The following is a 19,077-nucleotide window of genomic DNA, read 5'->3' on the forward strand; positions in this document are numbered from 1 at the left end:
CATCAATGACCACATAAATTTGAGACCATTTTATGTTATCAGTTTGGAGCATGTATGTATGGAAATGGATGAATGCTGTTTTTGAATGTAGAAAATATTGGCCATTTGTTGATATACTGCATATATATATATATATATATATATATATATATATATATATATATATATATATATATATAATATTTTTTTGATAATAATAATGAAACCTCTTATCAGTTGATTCATATGCTGATAATACTGCCGAGTCTGAGAGCGAAATCCCCTTCCTAATATCCACATGAATGTTAGATTCAGAGCTGGATGGCTGCTTTTATGTTACCTCAGATGGTGAGTCTGTGTGATGAATTATAGACAATAGGTTGAGGGCAGCCAACAGTGCATTTATGACAGATAATAAATGTGCACTGCCAAACCAAGCCAATTGAAGTGTGCCGTTCTGGAATGGAAAAAGAAAGAGAGAAGGAGTTCATAGGCAAAAATTGTGATATTGTGTCAACACTTTATTATGCATCACCACCATGCAAAATCACTGCTATGAACTTGCTCCGGAAAAAAAAAAAAATCAAAGTAGATATATTTCACACATTTATGATTTTAGATTGGCTTGCCACTTTCCTCAAAGTGACTGAGCAAAGTTTTGCGCACTCTCGGTAAAATACATCAAGAGTGTGTATTTTTGTCTTGCAAGTCATCCAAAGATTTGTGTGAGAGCACTGGTGCTAACAAATGACGCAAAGGCAAATGAGTGATGATCGGACCTTAATCCATAAACCCTTAATTGTAAACACAAATTGTTCAATGTCCTTACCAGTGTTAACCTTTGAATTTCAACTCTCTGTTACATATTTATTTCAATATATTCTAAGATGCTTTAACTTATGTTTCTTTAACCATTTGTATGTAGTCAGTATACATATTAGCAGATAAAATCCATTCCAAGCATCAGATAAAACGAGTTTCACCTCATTTATCCTGGGAAACACATCTAGCATTGCTGCTGATCTCTTCATGTTGTTATCTACTGTACAAGTGGCATTGACACTTTGAACAAGCTTGCAGTCAGCTAAGGCATAGTGCATTGGTTTGACTAGTCAAAGAACTCTTTACGTATATTTGATCAGTAGCAGTTGGCCTGCTCCATAAAAAAGGTTACAATGAAAAATAATGCAAAAGCCACTTGACAGCAACAATAATAAATCTATGGAATAGTGACATAGTCTGCCCATCTCGGCCATTTACAAAAGATTGCAATCATTTCAACTCATACATAATTCTAAACATAAACCAGACAACTTTTCACTTCATTGAAAACCAACTCGGAAACATGAACATTTAAAATAACCAGTATTGTCACTGAATGTACGTACCGTTTTGTTGTAAAATGATTACAACTCATATAAAAAGGACAAAATAAAGAAGAAAAAAAATCCCCCAAATCATGACGTTTTTATGGCACCTGTGGTATCATAGACAGCTCATTAATTAATCTCTTTACATCAGCTCACAGTATTATTTTAAATATGTGGTTGGTTAAAAATATATATCTTTACATAAATGTATCCTGTGGTTGGATTTAACAATTGTTTTCAACTCAAATTCTTTGTTTCTTCAGTGCTCATTGGTGTTGGCCCATCCAGTGTCTTCTACTATTGTTGCTTTTCATATTGCTCACCTATATCGAACAAAAAACATGGCATTTTATACTGACATTATCAGCAGTAAAGGAACGTTTTGTGTGTTTACAACAACATTAATATTCCAGTGTTATAAACTTACCAGTAACCTGGGCTAACACAGTCACTGCTGCAGAGTCACCTGTACCACAGCATGCAAACCAGGTTAGAATTTAAACAAAGAAGCAGGACTCGATAATGCAGTTATTGTCTTTAATGTAGTTTCGGTCTCACCATGCATGTTTTGTCTGGCTCCTGCTGGTGCTTCATTAGCTCCTCCATCTTCAGCTCGTCCTCCAGCTGCTGCTCTAGGTCGTTCTCAAAGCTCTCTGCATCTGCAGCACTGGTCATCCTACGCCACAGATCACACAGTTTAATACAAGATTAAAGATGCCATATAAAACAGGGTATACTGTTTATAAAATTGTTTCCATTGAACATGATTTAATTTCATAATGAAAAACCATCCCACAGAATTGTTGTCTTTTAAAAGAACCATCATATTTTATTCAGTTGTTAAAAGAAATGACCTGAGGTACATGGCGTTTTCCAAACACATCTATCTAACAAAGCAACACCACAAGGCAGCAAACAATTATTTGATAAATTGACTATGAATCGATTACTAAATGAATCATGGACTATTTTGATAATTAATGAATTGGTTCCAATGCTTTTTTTTTTAATAATTAAAACAAGCTTTCTGATTTTTCAACTTCTTTCATTTTAATATTTTCTGGTTTATTTGCTCCATATAACAATGGAATCATTAAAACATCAACATAATTCTGGTTTGAGAATGTTATCATTTCGAGGTTTGGGGAAACAACAATCAACATTTTTCAACACTCTATGACTGATTTTATGGACCAAACAATTATTCGATTAATTGAGAAAATAATTGAGAGATTAATTGATTATGACAATAGAAAACACTGCAGTGAACTAAAGCAGTATCTCAGGTTATGCATAGACATGTATCAAATGGAAGAGTGAAGACCCCCATATTTATTCTTTGACATTGTTTTCCTCACTTTATTACAGTCACAAACATTTGTAGAATTTCTTATTTATCGATTATTGATGACAACGTGTATCTGATTACAACCTTGTTTTATATGTGATGAAGGGATCTGAGGAGGTCGTTGCCAACAGGTCACTGCGTCCAAAGTCTGAATCTGCAGTGCTCTCACTCTCACTTCCACCCTCTGTGCAAATACAAAGAGATATAACGTCAGCTGTTACACAAAATTTCAGGGACAAACAGGCGGTCAAGCACTTTGGAATTTATTCCAACCTGAATTGAGTTCCCTGACCAGTGACGACATTGTGTTGGTGATGGAATCAGCAGCGATGAGCAGGTCATTTCTCAGATTTCTCCTCGGACCTTAAAAATAGACCCCCAAAAAGATTAGTTTGATTATGTAATATGTCAATTTGTCTTGAGACATTTCGGATTCCCTACTAACTTTGCTTGACTATAGAGATTTGGAGATACTTGGGAGACTTTCACAGAACTAATGCTGCAAATTGTACAAAATTAGATCCTGTCTAACCTGGTGCCGCATCAAAAAAAAGTCATGTTTACATTGGAAGAACATCAGGAAAAGGTCTTTGTTGTCGTTATACAACTGAAATTGCGAGGGTTGTACAGAGCTGCTGCTGCAACCTGACCGAATGTGTCTAACATTTGAACATTCACACATGTTTTGATGGTGGGAGGAAACTGGAGAGCCCCGGAGGGAACCCACACGGACACGAGGAGAACATGCAAACTCCACACAAAAAGGTCACAGACCGGGAATCGAAGCCAGCGCCTTCTTGTTGTGATGCTAGTGACTGAACAGACAATCACGGCTCAAAAGCATCCGAAATGTGGCATGTGGACGTATTTCTGGTTCACCACATAGATTTGTGCATAGGAGGATATAGGAAATGGCATACACAGTATTAAAAAAATATAAAGATCAGGATTTTATACATGTTGTTTCAAATAAAAAAGCATTACTCTTAGCTCTACTATATACAGCTTCCAGTCAGCCTTATCTTTGCCATATTTTGGAACCAAATGCATGTATATTTGTATTTGTTATATGTATAAGTATATAAATTACCCTGAGCGAAGGCTTCCTGGACGTCCCCGCCCACGCCCATGAGTGAGTCCTGAGGTGTGTGAGTCGGGGTCGTGACAGCAGAGTCTGAGTGGATCGGTGTGGGGATTGAGCGGCTGATGGTGTGGCTGGGGGAAGAGCGTGGAGAGCCCGGGCCCTGAGTCTGCAACACAAACACGCGGAGTCAACACAGTCATGCAAAAATGGCAAGACAGTAAAAAGAACATAATATGTGATTATAAAGGCAAACACTATAAGCAACATGTCACATGACTAAACTGTCAATTTCATTGTCAGAGCTCAGAACCTCAAAGCGCAGCTGCAACAATTCAGTTGAACAGTTTTTGAAGGTTATCAAGAGGTCATTTTGTCCTAAATGTGGACCACAAAAGCTTAGTGAGCAGCACACATTACACGCACGTTAGAAATGTACAATATGCAGAGTCGTTAAGCTGAAACACAAAATTATTCTAATACTCAACATGCTGTTTAACTGAGTTTTCTCCCTAAAAGTGTTCCAGTTATGCCCACAAACCAAACCACACGTGTGTTTTTTGTCTGGTAAACAAAATCTTTCCGAAATATGTAAAAAAGAAAAAAAGAAGAACTGAAGTAAATTCATCTCTTTGTTGTTATTGGAAAGATAAACGTTTTTAAGGTTCAAGTATTCATTTCAAACATGCGTCCAAGTTTCACTCTCTTTTGCTGCCCTTGGGGGGTTTTCACACACTTACAGCTTGTCTCCGTTCCTCCTCCAGCTGAAAAACAATATTTATGGCCCATGAAATAAGAGAAATTGTATTTCTGAGTATTTCTGAAAATAAATATATAAATAAATAAATAAATAAATCATGGCCCTGTTTCCCCCAGGTTGTGATGGGCATGTGGCTTCCTCATTCAGCTATAATGGATTAACATTGATCTTTTTAGGCTAATTGGATTGCTACCCCTGGAATTGATTGTTAACTTCAACTAAATGTTTGGTTTGAAAAACAAAAACAATGCTGTTGTCATGGCCAGCCAGGGTTTGGGGAGTAAATGTCTGTAAGATAACTATAATCATGTGTTAAGGCTCAAAGAAGAAGCAGTAATTCTTAAAATTGAAATGACGCACAATAAACATTAATAAAGTACGAGTACGTATCTCACACGGATTTGTCTTCGCAACAAGCTGGTGTTTAAAAGCGTCCACATTATTGTTAGCTTAAGGCTGTTTTTTTTGTTTCTGACTGAAAACGTTTTAAGGCATTTTGCCTGATGAAGATATGATGTTTTGGCCCAATATTCAATTGCTTTTACTTGCTGATCCCTGATTTAGAGAGTCCATTTAACCTGATATGCACGCTTTTGGACAGTGGGAGGAAACTAGTCTACTTAAACACGCAAACTCCACACGGAAAGGCCCTTTGGTCAAACAGGGGTCTGAAGCAGTGACTGTCTTGCTGTGAGGCAACACTGTTTGCCACTGCACTACTGTGTGACCCCATATTTAGATCCATATATTTAAAATTGATGAAGAAATTATATGAATAAACCACATCTATATTCGTAATGCTTAATTAGCGTCGATAGTTATGTAAAAGCAAGATCTTATGTTAAGAGTATGCTAGTGTTTGGCTGTTAAAGATGGACGCCCTGTAATGGACATGTTTTTTTTTAGGTTTCCTCATCTGTAAAGTGCAGTGTTTGCTTTACATTAGCTGGAGTGATCAGCCACAGCTGGGAGGAACTGTAATACAAGATACATTCATCATCTGGCCATATTGCCTACCAGCTGCATCAATGTGAAAAAAGAAAACATACAAGCACTACATGTCCATGTAGTATTATATAAACATGAAAACGTAATGGATTATGGCCAAGAAGCAAATGTTTAAAAAATAACAAAATCACAAGCATATTGTGCTGTACAGAGTGTGTCTTCCTCCAGTAATCACAAAGGCGACTTAATCTGTATGTGACTACTGTGCAGCGAGCGAGATGAGAGACATGTCTCTGGTACCTTGAGAAGCATCATTAGCTGCTCCAGCTGCACCATGAGTTCCCTGCGACTGTCCTGGAGACTAGACATTCTTTGTTCCAGCTCATCTTTGCGTTGCCTAACAGGAGAAACAAGTTGTACAGTGTGATGATACCATAATGTCACGTGAGTGGGCAAAAAACGGGGGGCATGATGAGCATCTGTTGTTCATTTCCCATTAGAGAGTATAAGTTCTACTGCAGTAAAACCATAAAAACAATTAGTGTGTTGAATTGAGCAAGAAAAGGTACCTGAGAAGTCGAAGCTCAGCCAGCAGAGTGGGATTCTGCTGACCCTTGTCAGGAGGTGGCAAGGAGGCCTCCTCATGCTGGAGACGCAGACGCTGGATTTCCTGCAGGATTTCTCTGTGATTGGGGGACAACCATGCAAATTATGAATTTAGACATGCTGTGTTGTGTCTTTGTGGATGTTATTATTCTACCTCTATTTTGTCTTCTTGAGCAGAAACTGTGTGAAATAATTTGTATGTCCTTTTTCTGAAAGAGGGCTCTGTCAAGCAAAACTATCAAACCTGACTATGAAAGCATTAGTGTGTATACACATGCACGTATCAAACTGCTAAACAACTGTTTGTTTTGTTTTTTTAGCAATACAATTCACTTCTGAAACTCTTAGTAGGTGCTCCAAACTGTTTTACTTACAAGTAATAATATTATAAACAATATATTTTCTTTCATTTGATTATTGATTTGATTAATATTATTATTAACAGCCATTATTAATGCAACTATTAGTTATTATATGAGAAATTTAAAAAATAATTCTAGATCCCACATAAGCAACAAAAACGATGTAGAAACATAATTTAAAGCCCTGATAGATAACCCAGTTGAATATTTTAGTTGCCTTTTTTATCGCTAAAATTGACAAGCTTTTAGTGTCCCAGAATTTGTCAAGAGACAAAGACAAAAAGGGCCGAACAGTATCCACCAAGGCAGTCATCCCTGACCTGTTTTTGCTCTCAAGCTCAGCAATGAGCTGCCTCTGCTGTTTGTTGGCATCCAGAGAGCAGGGAAGGTCTGTGGGGATCCGCTGCTGTTGAGCCTGTTGGTGAAACCAAGCAAGAGACATCACGTGAGCTGGCTTTACTTCAGGATGATGTCATCTGCTACCTTATTTAATATCTCCGAGGGGGAATAAAACGGTTAAGTCACCAGACCTCCATCAAGATCTGTTCAGAGGATAAACCGACATACGAGTCTGCTTAGAAATGATCACCACCCTTTTTCATCTTAGCAATAAAATGGATGAAACCCCCCAAAGGTAGAGCAGCAGCAAAAGTGAAACCCTTTTCTAATCAAAGACAGGATTTTGACTCTAACCACTGTTGCCAAAATAATGTGTGTAATATATATAGATATTTAATCTCACCGCAGCATCAGCAGCCAGTCGAGCAGCGTAGCGGGCAATGAGACTGTGCTCTTCATCTTGATGGTTACTGCTCTCTAGCAAACTGATCAAGAGGAAAATAGAGATGGGCGTCACAACATAACACAGTTAATGATACATGGTGAAAGCGATATTAAATATGCAGCCAAAAGAAATGCAAAAAAATCCCCCCAAAAAATTGTTATTTTGTTTGTCTGATTAATCAGAAAAGCTTCAGACAGCAGAGGCACCAGAGAACACAGGTGGACAAAGGTGTTAGATAGCACTTCACCACAAGCCAAGTATTAGTGCAGACACATGCAACACTATCTTAGTGTTGTTTATAAGCACCTGTATAAGCATCTGTGCAACAGAAAGAAGCAGATATTCTCATTAATATGCAGCATTTACTGAATCAAACATAGGGCTGAACAATCGAAACTGTATTGAAATTACAACACGGCCTACTGCAATTTTCAAATCGCAGGAGGCGCAATGTTTGTTAGAGTCAAAAAATCTTTGTTTCTCACAGATCTACACAAATATCACACAGTAAACACTTTTATATATGTTTTTTTCAAATGGAAATGGGAATAATCATGTACAAATGTGATAACCATTCCCTCTGATATTGCCACTCATAGCGAAATCGCAATTCCTGTCAAAGTAATCGCAATTACATATTTATTCAAAATCGTTCAGCCCTAATCAAACATATCAAATACCTTTTAGAGATTTGCTGATTAAGTCAAATCTCAGCAGCAGCTAAATACCAAGAAACAAACTAATCCGCAATGAGCATTTGGAGTAATGCAACATAATGTAACAAATTACAGACTATGTCACATTATTTCAGACAGAGACAAGTAACATGTACATGAGACAAATGTTAAATCTCATCATTACTACATTACTTTTAAACTTAGAATCCACTCCAGTCCACTTAGGATACAAGTCAGTCACAGTAAACACTTAATTCTGCTGAAGAGCAATGATGCGTTGATGGAAGTATCAAATGTCATGGTATCTATTTAGCATAATTGTCTGACACATGCAGCGTTAGCACTATGGCACGTTCAGAGTTAGATCAGGGGAAGAACCGCGGGGGTTCGGCAGCAGACCACAGTTTCCACTGGTGTTTGGCAAACACAGTGGCACACCAACTAACCAGGTTTTGGGGTTGTTTTGGAGGAGTTTCACATAGAGGCCAATCAGAACATGTTCGTCTGCAAGTCTATCGGCAACATCAAGGTTGTAGTTCAACCTGAAACAGTCCAGGGTTTCACAAAACATAAAACACAACGTTACACAGGTGAAAGCAAGAGGAGGCACGGGGGGGACAAGAGGGAAGAGAAAGCTAAACGAGGAGAAGAGTGGCTGAAAAGAAGCCTTTCATGGGTGACTAGAGAGAAACAAGGCCATATTATGTTTGGGAAGGCTAGGAGCAAGATAAAGCCTCATGAACTCCATGAGCTGCATGCACTCACTCAGTTCACTGCTATGAAAACTATTAAAAGTCATAATTTTTGACCCAAACGCTCACTCTAAATACATATCGACCATGCACAGTCATCATTTTATTCATTGAGCAACATCAGTTATGAGGCATTTGCACCTTTTTCATCTGTTATGTAGAAAATATGTCAACTAACGTCATTGGACACCGCACCAGCCAGCGAATTAGACACAGGAATACAAGAGTAAAAGAAGTCATTTATATTTCCCTTTTGGCTTAGGAACAGAGGAACAAGCTGTAAACACAACATAACATAATATCACTGAAAAGCTGTTTAAGCCAAAGTGTTTGCACACAGCCGCTGATTTATGCATTAGGTGGATTAAGCATTGGTAACTCACATTTAAAACCATTTGTTTCTGGCAATGCAGCAAAGAGAAAAACAACAAATATGAAACTATTTTGCTTCTGCAACACACTCCAGAGCCGTCCTTCAAACCACTGAATGTTCCACTATTTTCAATGGCTGGCTGATAAACTTGTCTATAAACAGCCGAACACAATGAGGTTGTGAGAGTGAAATAAAAAAAACCAAAACATTTAAAACAATCAAATTAAGAGTCACTCTGTATTTGGTGAAAATTCTTCTTTTTTTTTTTTTTTTAACCCAAATGAGCAATGCCTTTCAAATTACACAGTCCTTTCCTACACTGTCAGTAAAACATATTAATTAGTGCAGCTTTAACAAAGGCATGCAGCAGAAATTGGGCCCATGAAGAAAGTAAGGAGGCATATTGTGTTGGATTGAAGGATTTCTGTCTTAAAAACAAAAATATCCCAATCTTCCAACAGAAGCACAGTAATAAATGTCTGGATTGCCACTTTAACTATTTATTCCATGCACTTTTATAAACGTTGTACATTAGAAACATAATCAAGTCATCTCATCAGTCACTAGCCAGCACCTGAAAGGCCCTTTATTATACATCAGACGCTCTGACACGCACACGGAGAGAATAAGCTGTAAATACTCATCACTCAGCACATTCTGTATGTTTTTAGATATGTTATGAAAGGGAGTAGTGTTCGCTTATGAAACCTTGTCCACATCATATACGCAGGTGCAGAGCAGCCCAGAGACCTTGTCGTTACAAGAAAAACCAGTGACTGACAAAAAAGGCTAATCCCGCTTCATCTAAACAGACACCTCTATTCACATTTATCATAACAAATGATTTAGGGGAATTTATACAGTTGAGGTGCAATAACTTCAACGTAGATTATGTTAGAAATGTAGCAGTCAGACATTTCCAGTTTTATGTGACTGAAAAGACTGTGACAGGCACTCTAAACTAATGGCCAGAGATTTTTATGATGCATGCTTCATCTGGCGTCTTTGAAATAGCCCCTAGAGTGCAACAGTGTGAGCCCCTCTCCAAGAAAACCAGTTTGCCAATAGTCTCCTTAGGACGATAAGCACTCTAGGTAATGCCCTGTTATTATTATCTATATTAGTGCATGCATGCATTTGCGCTGCATTCATATGCATTCATATGTGCACACCTGTGTCACTTACCCTTTCCCTTTCAACAGATGTGGAGCAGCCTCAGTCAAGGGCTTTATGTGCTCAACATCATTATTCTTGCTGTAAGGCAAGTCATTTACATTCAGGGCCAAGAAACCACAGAGAGGCATGGTGAAACACACACACTGCTAGAAACTAAAGACAGTGTGGGTCACTGAGTGAATCTATGGGACAGGGGGCCTTCAGGGACCATGGCAAACTGAAAAGAGCTGTTGTAAAATCCAGGACGTCCATTGTTCAGCCTGTGGTATACTCACTTTTTGGTGGAGTACGGGTTCCCTGATGTAGGCATGGAGTGGGAGAATGAGTAGTCATTGGTGATGTTTACAGGTCTAGGAGGCCTGTGGAGGAAAACAAATATTAGTTTTTCCAAATACTAGTATTAAAACAAATTGCCTTTTCACTTATTTTGTAATGTAAATTCTTCCATTGTTGTGGATTTCAGCTGGATTATTTGCGGTTGTCTTTGCGCTACAGTACATAACTTTCTGTACATGGAACAGAATGGGGCAACAAAATGCACTACAATTAGTAAGGATGTGGTCAACAAGGACAACATGCAATGGCTCGAGGAACAGATGACTGGATCAACAAATACAGCAACTGCTCTCAGAGAAACCAGTAATAGACACTGACACTTCACTGGGGCGGGGGTGACTGTGATTAGCACAAAGAGTACAAAGGAACGTGAATATAAAAGCATGTTTCTTGTTTGTCAAATAGTCAAAAAAAAAACTCACCACGTGTCTCTATTTTGAGGAGAGTAAAGAGCAAAGAAAGGAATGGAAATAATTTATTACAACTGGACACTAATTGTAAAAAAGAAAATAAAAGTACAGCAGCAAATACATTTGACAAAATCTTCACAATTAAAAGTGGCAGGAATCAAAACATCTCATCACAATTGTCTGTAGTACAGAGTGTTTTTGAGTCAAAACATCTCATCACAATTGTCTGTAGTACAGAGTGTTTTTGAGTGGACAGCAAAGTAAGAATTTCATTGTACAGGGAAACGTGTTTCTTTACTGTGCATATGACAATAAACACTTTGAATCTTGAATCTTGTAGTGGAAAACATCCTACTGAATACATATTATAGACACAAATGTTTTGTGCACAAAATAATGAATTTAAATATAAAAATCATATTGAGAAATGTTTTAAATAACTCCTGCTTAGCTCAAAAGTCTAGTATTTTGGCTGCTTTTCAAAGGTTAAAATGTCTTATAGTGAATGGGAAAAACACACAAACCTATAGTGAACACATTAGCAGCAGAAGTAGCTTTATGTTCCATATCTAATTTCGCCATTACAAGACTGTGTGCCGCATAGTCTGAGCTGGTGTGGGCCTTCGTCTCATTATTTACAAGAAAACACAAAGCACTGCAGATTACAATCCTTCTCTCAGACATAATTAAGCCTCATTGATCAGGTGAACCAATAGTTCAGGCTTACAGGCAGCTACAGGATGAAATTCTGTATTTAAAGGTGATTCCCTCCGACTGCAGAGCCAGATTTCTATGTTTCTCTGTTGCACAGAAAACAGAAGGAAGATGAACTCACACAATATGAGCTAGGTTGAGCGGTTTCTCTGGCATTTCGAGAAACATGGGGTGAAGAGGCTCTCTGTTGGATGCACAGCTCAGTGACTTACTGAGTGCGCGGGATAACTTCTTAGCAGGGGATTTCTGGGGAGAAACACAGCAGTGAGAAACAGATTATGAGGAGCGCTAATTTCTTTCTCAGCACACGTGGCGTCGCGACAGCATTTCTGTCACCTGTGCCGAACATTTGATGGCCTCAAAATTGTGGTGAAGCAGAGCGAGAATGGCCACAATGACTGGTCCAGTGCAGACACACCTCCCCTCTGCCCGCCCCTCTCCTCCTTCCTCCCACCCCCACCTTACCCATGACGTATACTCCTTCATTTGGTGCTGGTTGCTATGGGAACCACTGGCATGCCCCCTCCAGAAGCAGTCCTGACAGAGCTGGTAATTATGACATTGCTGGCAGCGGTAGCGGAAGCCCATCATACTCTCAGTATGGCAGTAGGAGCACTCGACCGGGTGAAAGACTGCAGGGAGGAAAGGAGGGGTCAGACACACACACATAGTACACACACGTACACACATATGGCCTTACAGATGCACAAACAGATGTGACAGCAAACCCAGATATTCTGCACAACGCAGCAAGTAGAGGATTGATTTACATTAATTTACGCACAGATGTGCTGGGATATCAGGCCTGCTTTGTTGATTTGATTTTAAACAAATACACACCAATCAACCCAGGGCAGCATCAAACCGAATAGGTCACACTGTCCCTTCTGCTATCATGGAGGTGGTTCGAGATGATGAGTGCATCACAAACAAGCACAAACACACTCTCATGCACAAGGTGTAAGGTTCCTATTTACTGGAGGTGTGTGTGTGTGTGTGTTTTGTGGTGGGTGTCTGCTTGACAAGATTGTGGTGACTGCAGATTATGATGCAAAGCTGAACTTTACATCCTCCCAGACCTGCTGCCTTTTCCCGTTCATAAATTCTGTGTGCCTTCTCACCGTTCTCCACGTTGGCGAGCCGATGCATGAGCGGCAACCAAACCAGACACTGAGGGGGCGGGTCTGACATCAACGTATCGAGGAATGTGTTGAGCGAGACCTTTTTCTGTTGACGTTCAGCACAGGGGGAGATTCACTCACACACTGCTAAATGCTAAGACAATCACAGAATCCAGTTCAGATCATGCGCTGCGGTTAAAGAGCCCTCACCTGCTGTGCAAAGCAGGTTCTCGCTGCTTGTTCTGTGTAACCAAATGAAGGCCCCTCAAAAACCGCCATCGGTAATTTGAGAACCTCCCTCAGAAATTGGTCAAACTGTGCGTATGCCATTATTCCAGCAGAATCTGATATCTGTGAAAAAATATCTGCAAACAAACGCAGGGAGAGATTATACAAATGAATCAAACTAATTGCCACCACAGTCGGCTAATTATGCGTTACACAATGCAATTATCCCACTTATTTGGGAAAACAAATCAAAGTAAAGCAGTTATTCAAATCAGACAGTATAATACACCATCCACACGGCTCTCCCTTTTCCTTACATGAACTATTGTTACGGCACCCACAGATTTAGTAGATTATGTAATAAATTGCATCCATCAGATGATGAATAATGAATTCTCCATTAACGGGCCAGTACTGCTGCTTTTTATGAGCAATAGGTTTAGAGTAAACATATACAAAAGATATAACAATACGCTTGTATAATAAATAGTAATACATTACTTAAAATAGGGACTGTGTGAACTTTACAAAGTGAATTAGCTGATTTATTGCATGGCAAAGGGTTGACTTTAATTTCATTCTTCACAATTAAAACAAAAATAAAGGGATTTGTCGTGTGTGCTTACATCTTAATTTGTCCAGCATTTTCCCACCACAGATGGTTGCTAGTGCCATCTTCACAACGAAGACAGATATCTTGCCATGGCCCTCCCTAAAAGGAGGAAAAACACTTTACATCAGGGCCATTTAGCTGTAAAGGCCTTGTGTAATGCTGTTACAACAATGCAATGAATACAACAGTTTTTTGTGAAAGACACAAGCTTAAAGGAATACTTCACCAATTTGCATTTAGCTTTGTATTACTAGAACAGGGGTAGTATTTGTGAAAGATTGTGCTTCCCAATCTCAGTTTGATATTGTTAGCGTGACACTTGGCCTGTTAGCGTAACTGTTAGCAAAGATGGCAACATTCTGGGAATGAGGTCCCGTCGCTAACAGTTGAGCTAACAGGACCAAGTGTCACTGGTGGGCACGAAACAAAGAAAAGAATGAAGATATTTCTCATCTCAGGGGAAACTGAGGTCAGGAAGCACAATTTTTCAAAAATATTATCCCTATGCTAGTAATACAAAGCTAAATGCAAACGGTGAAGCATTCCTTCAAAAGCGCAAACTTGAAGTGATATTCAAAGGTGTTTAACTTCACTCTTACCCTCACAAAATATTCACTCTACACCAGCAGGTTGTGACAGTATTATTAATTTTAAACATGAGCAATCTGTATCGTCACTTCACATTTTCGAACACTCTAACGTCCAACTGAACACTATGTTAGCTTGCGTCAAAAGCTCAGACGTCTAAGTACACAGACTATCATGTGATTGGCTGCTCACGGGTCATAGGCCGCCAGCAGGAAGTTCAGCAGCAGGCTGATGGACTGCTCCACGTTGATCTGGTGGGTGGTGGGCATGCGTTTATTCAGCTGGTGAAATATAGTGGACAGCACCATCTCCAGACGAGCCACAGAGAGCTCCGCATTGAGGTCCATGGTGTTGAGCCCATTCTCTCGAAAAGCCTCAATGACATTCCAGATATCAACCAGATGCACTGGAGAGCAAACGGGGAAATGGGATATCGGCATTTTTAATGGGACAAACAAATGAGGTGCACTCACTCAGACATACTTAGTGCCGTACTCACGATTGCATTTCTTCTGCACAAATCTGAGTTTGCAGGCTGTTCTGTATGTTGATAATCGTATGGAATCCAAATCCTGAGCCCCTGAGAAAGAATGTATCATTACATAAGGTCAGATATAGCAACTCTGAATCTGAAAACATGTAGTCTGCTTTGTTGTGTGAAGGCCAAGACTATTCAATATTTAAAAAAAAAAAATAAACATTATGCAATACTAAGTGTCATATTATAAAATCTATCAACCACACTTCACCATTTATACTAAGAGGAAAGCTTGAAAAGTGTGTGCCTGTCCAATTTTGGAACGCCAATGTCAATTTAATACAAGGAACACACAGCAAATTTATTTTTCTAGTTCTACAGCCATGAGAAACCACTTGTCCAACGTAAACACAAAATATATTTAAGATCTGCAGAGAGCAGGGCTAAAAACAAACACTGGGTATCATGGAAATTTAAATTAAAAACAGACAGGGATACTTTGATAATGAAACGACTTAAATAAAATAAAAAAATAAAAACTTTTTCATAGCAGCCATTTAGACATTAAGAATTAGATAAACACAAGCATTTTTTAATTAGGATTCAATAGAACAGAATCTCCATTAATGTAGTAAGTAGCACTTGAGTTTACATATTTCAGGCCAAGACAGCTGCTGTAAAAGAGATCAACAAACACTTAAACACTTAAAATTTTAAAAACAAAAACAAAAACAAAAGAAACAAACATAAACGCGCATTTTCATTTTGTGTAAATAGTGAAAGTGGCCAGTGTTAAAAATCATTCTGGTTGAAACTAGTGAAGAAAGGAAAATGTGTTACATGAAAGTTGCAGAGAGTAATTTGCCATTTTTATGGTCAGCGTGTAAAACAGGCCTGCATAAATCACACCGAGCTGTGTCCGGGAGCACTTACTCATCTCGACAAACAGTTGCCTTCTATCTGCCATGTTGTCACTTCACCGTCTGGAATCTTCAATCATTCTGGTCAGGAAGAGGGGAAAGCAATGTCAGAGTCCATGTATCCCGAATTTGTTTCAATTTAGGCTTAATATTGTTCTTCCACTGAAAATGTGCTTCCTATTGAACTTGTGCCACATTCTGTTTATTATGACTACTAAAACTGAAGTGCTATTATTTTAGGACACTGAATGTAGTACAGCTCAGATAACATAGTAGACACACTGTCACAATATTATGTCCATTGGACACTCTAAATTGACCGTAGGAGTGAGTGTGAGAGTGAATGGTTGTTTGTCTCTAGTTGTGTGTGGCCCTGCGATGGACTGGCGAACTGTCCAGGGTGTACCCCGCCTATCGCCCGATGTAGCTGAGATTGGCACAACACCCCCCACGACCCTCTGGTGGAGGATAAAGCGGTTAGATGATGACTGACTGACTGACTGGGCACAATGCCACTCATACTTCTACTGTGATATTTCTTGTTAAATTACACATTATTACTATGAAAATGACTATTAGTATCCTGACTACGACTAATCTGGTAGATTTTTACCATTTTCAAATGTTCAGCAGTTTACATATTTTTATTGTCAGAATCTTGACAAATGCTGCTCAGTCAAAACTGTGTTGTTGTTTTATTTGTGTACATTTAAGCTAAGCAATTTTGTCTATCATTTCTACTCATATGTTCAGAGCAGTTTCTAGGGTCTCTGGGGGGCCCTGGGCAAAGAGGGCCATTGGGGGCACCTTTTGGACCGTCACAGCTTGGGGATTCTGGTTATATTCAATAAAACATACAGGGGGAAAAAAGTGAATAATCGCACATAAACAAATTATCCTCATATACAGTACATCGGTCACAGGCTGCACCAGATCAGTTGACTATAAATGACAGTTCCTGGCAACCAGTGAAAATTGTAAGCAAGTATGTCTGTAAAAGTCACTTTAAAATAAAAAATAACTAGATTTTTGTGGCTCTTACAATAAGCCTTTTATTTGTGCAAATAGGCAAAGGCACTACATTACAGAGGCCTTGTGCTTGTGCTGCCATGTTTCTACAGTAGCCTGAAAGGACAAATGAGGAGAGGAAAGCAGAGGATCTCACCATGAGATGTCACTAATCCTTCTACACTGAAGCTGTAAACCAGGTAAACGGACAACAATAGTGTTTCTTAAATGTTTACTCTTGAGGCTAAACAAAGGAACTTTGTGAATCAAAAATCTGATAGGCCTACTTCACCTTGTCAACTATCATTGGACAATCACTATTTGAAGGAGGAGGCAAAATGACCAGACTGACTCAAATACAGGCTTCCCAAAGCATTAAGGTGGAAAAACAGGGGCACCGCAACTCATTGTGCCCAATGAGAAATGATTGGACCATTCCACATGACAGGTTACTTTGGCTGTGGGGGGGCGGGTACTTAAGTAAGCAAAGGACAAGACTTTCAAAGGGCTAAAGCAGCATAGAATGCTCACACCACGCCTCACTGCACAATGTCCGAGGCAATCTAATACACCTAGTCATGTGGTTGGTTGCCATGGCAGCAAAGATCCCAGCCACTCCATTCGTAAAAACATAGCGGTAAACCACCCACCCCAACACACACACACACAGACACATAACCCCTCCCACTGCAGACAAGCAAAGTTTGTAGAGGAAAGTTTTGTGCACTAGTTAATATCTTGTGAGATAACGCTCAGTGGGATGATAGTTGAGAACTCAGTGGCACTTCCTGGGCGAGTGGCTCGAAAAGCACTTTTTCTGCGAGACAATCGTTCAGGCATGTTATTTCAAATTACTCTGACAGTAATTGGTAGACCTGGATATTATGCTGCCGTTGCCTGTGGTGCGGAAATTAAAATTAGCCTGGTGTTAAAAAGCAAACAACAGCATGATTTCTTTCCCTTTGCTATCCTTCCTCTGATTTCAGTCAATGCGAGCAGTCAGTTATGCCACTCGATGGAATCCAGTTTAAAGTGTGAAGTGGAGGTGAAATTATATTAATTTAAATTGAAGATAAAGCAATTGTACTTAAATAAGTGCGCACCTGAGCACCTGATTGTGTGAATTATTATTTTCATTCGCCCAGAATCAGCCTTTTTATATTTATATAAGGAGCACCATCTTTTGCAGTTTTATTTTGATGCTTGATAAGGGAGCGAGAGCTGTGATATTCAGCTACAATATGCAATGTTACCTACATTATAAACACTGTACCTTTAAGCAGAAAATGAGATTAAGAGGAAAAAATGTTAATATGTAAATATGATGGTGCGTTGTCCTGACCCAGCAGAAGATCCACGAGAATAGTGTAATGCAACGGACAAAAAGTGTGCAAAAACACAAATAATGACTTTGTTGTTTCATCAGTTGTGGAAACGACACATTAATCTACAACAGTAAACAGCAGTGTTGGATGTAAACAAAGCAATGTCCGCGGCGGGGAGTCCACTGTCATCCTGGAAGTAATGGATATGCGAGGCCATTCATCACTTCCACACTGAATGAATGAAAAGGTGTACAAATACATGCTCTTTCACAGATTAACATCAATATCCTTTTCCACGGCACAAGCAACCACCTCCTGACTTCCAGCTATGTGACCTTAATACAACCCATTGCAGACATTAAACCAGCTGACCATACAGAGATTCAACGCTGGAGTAGGAAACAAGACGATCGACATACTCTACCTTTCATAAAGCACCATGGTTGAGCTGCTTTCCCTTTCCTGAGCTGAGTTGATTCTCCTCCTAGACACAATTGTCCGCAGCTCCTGACTGACAAGGAATCATTAAAACAAAAGTGGTCTAAAAGCACAGCCCCGACTGACGATATCTGAAATTAGAAACTATCAGCGAGGATACAGCCTGCACTGCCTCTATCTTTAACTACAAATGAGAAGGCTCTACATTCTTGCACAGCTTTGCCGGCTCTCCAGTTGCAGACCCCAAACCTCAGTCCTGGCATGTGCCCAGCACGCATAACTCTTTCCCTCTCTGTGGCACTGTCACATTGGCAACATTAAATAAATAACTTCCCCTCTAAAAAAAAAGAGCAAATTATCATTTACAATCAACATCACAGTCAGGCAGTCATAGCTGGTCAGGCAAGGACCGGCCAAATCCAAAATATGAGTCTCACAGTTATGACTCACTCTGTCTTTGGGGCTTCACTTCCACGGCATCACAGGCCAGCGATGAAAAAAATTGCCTTATTAGTCAGTTATTAGGTGCCTGCAGCCACAAGGCATACTAGTCAGAACTCTATAGAGTTCTCACTAGAATGCATTGTGCTGCGAGCACATCTTGTAATCCTGCGCGTTTATTAGGTGCCTGCAGCCGCAAGGCATTCTAGTCAGAACTCCCTAGAGTTCTCACTAGATTGCA

At 39.4% G+C, this 19,077-nt stretch overlaps 1 protein-coding gene across 2 annotated transcripts; it reads right to left on the reverse strand.

Moving 5' to 3' along the window:
• Positions 1-479: 479 nt before the first annotated feature.
• LOC122762202 (dystrobrevin alpha-like) lies at positions 480-18,865 on the reverse strand. 2 transcript variants are annotated; one of them, XM_044017409.1, is made up of 24 exons: positions 18,846-18,865; positions 15,638-15,705; positions 14,726-14,806; positions 14,419-14,632; positions 13,652-13,737; positions 13,008-13,162; positions 12,798-12,903; positions 12,142-12,308; positions 11,798-11,922; positions 10,975-10,983; positions 10,492-10,575; positions 10,226-10,294; positions 8,362-8,457; positions 7,197-7,278; positions 6,775-6,869; positions 6,056-6,169; positions 5,787-5,883; positions 4,519-4,542; positions 3,788-3,947; positions 2,971-3,060; positions 2,782-2,881; positions 1,908-2,025; positions 1,777-1,815; positions 480-1,672 (listed from the first exon to the last, which is right to left on the reverse strand). In XM_044017409.1, the coding sequence occupies exons 2-23, from the start codon at positions 15,669-15,671 to the stop codon at positions 1,798-1,800; spliced, it is 2,124 nt and encodes a 707-aa protein (XP_043873344.1). In that variant the 5' UTR covers positions 15,672-15,705; positions 18,846-18,865; the 3' UTR covers positions 480-1,672; positions 1,777-1,797. The 2 variants fall into 2 exon arrangements, with proteins under 2 accessions (XP_043873344.1, XP_043873343.1); XM_044017408.1 differs by lacking the exon at positions 18,846-18,865 and adding an exon at positions 18,382-18,494.
• Positions 18,866-19,077: the final 212 nt, after the last annotated feature.

The sequence above is a fragment of the Solea senegalensis genome, unplaced genomic scaffold, assembly GCF_019176455.1.
Source record: "Solea senegalensis isolate Sse05_10M unplaced genomic scaffold, IFAPA_SoseM_1 scf7180000015392, whole genome shotgun sequence".
In the NCBI taxonomy this organism is placed as follows: Eukaryota; Metazoa; Chordata; class Actinopteri; order Pleuronectiformes; family Soleidae; genus Solea; species Solea senegalensis.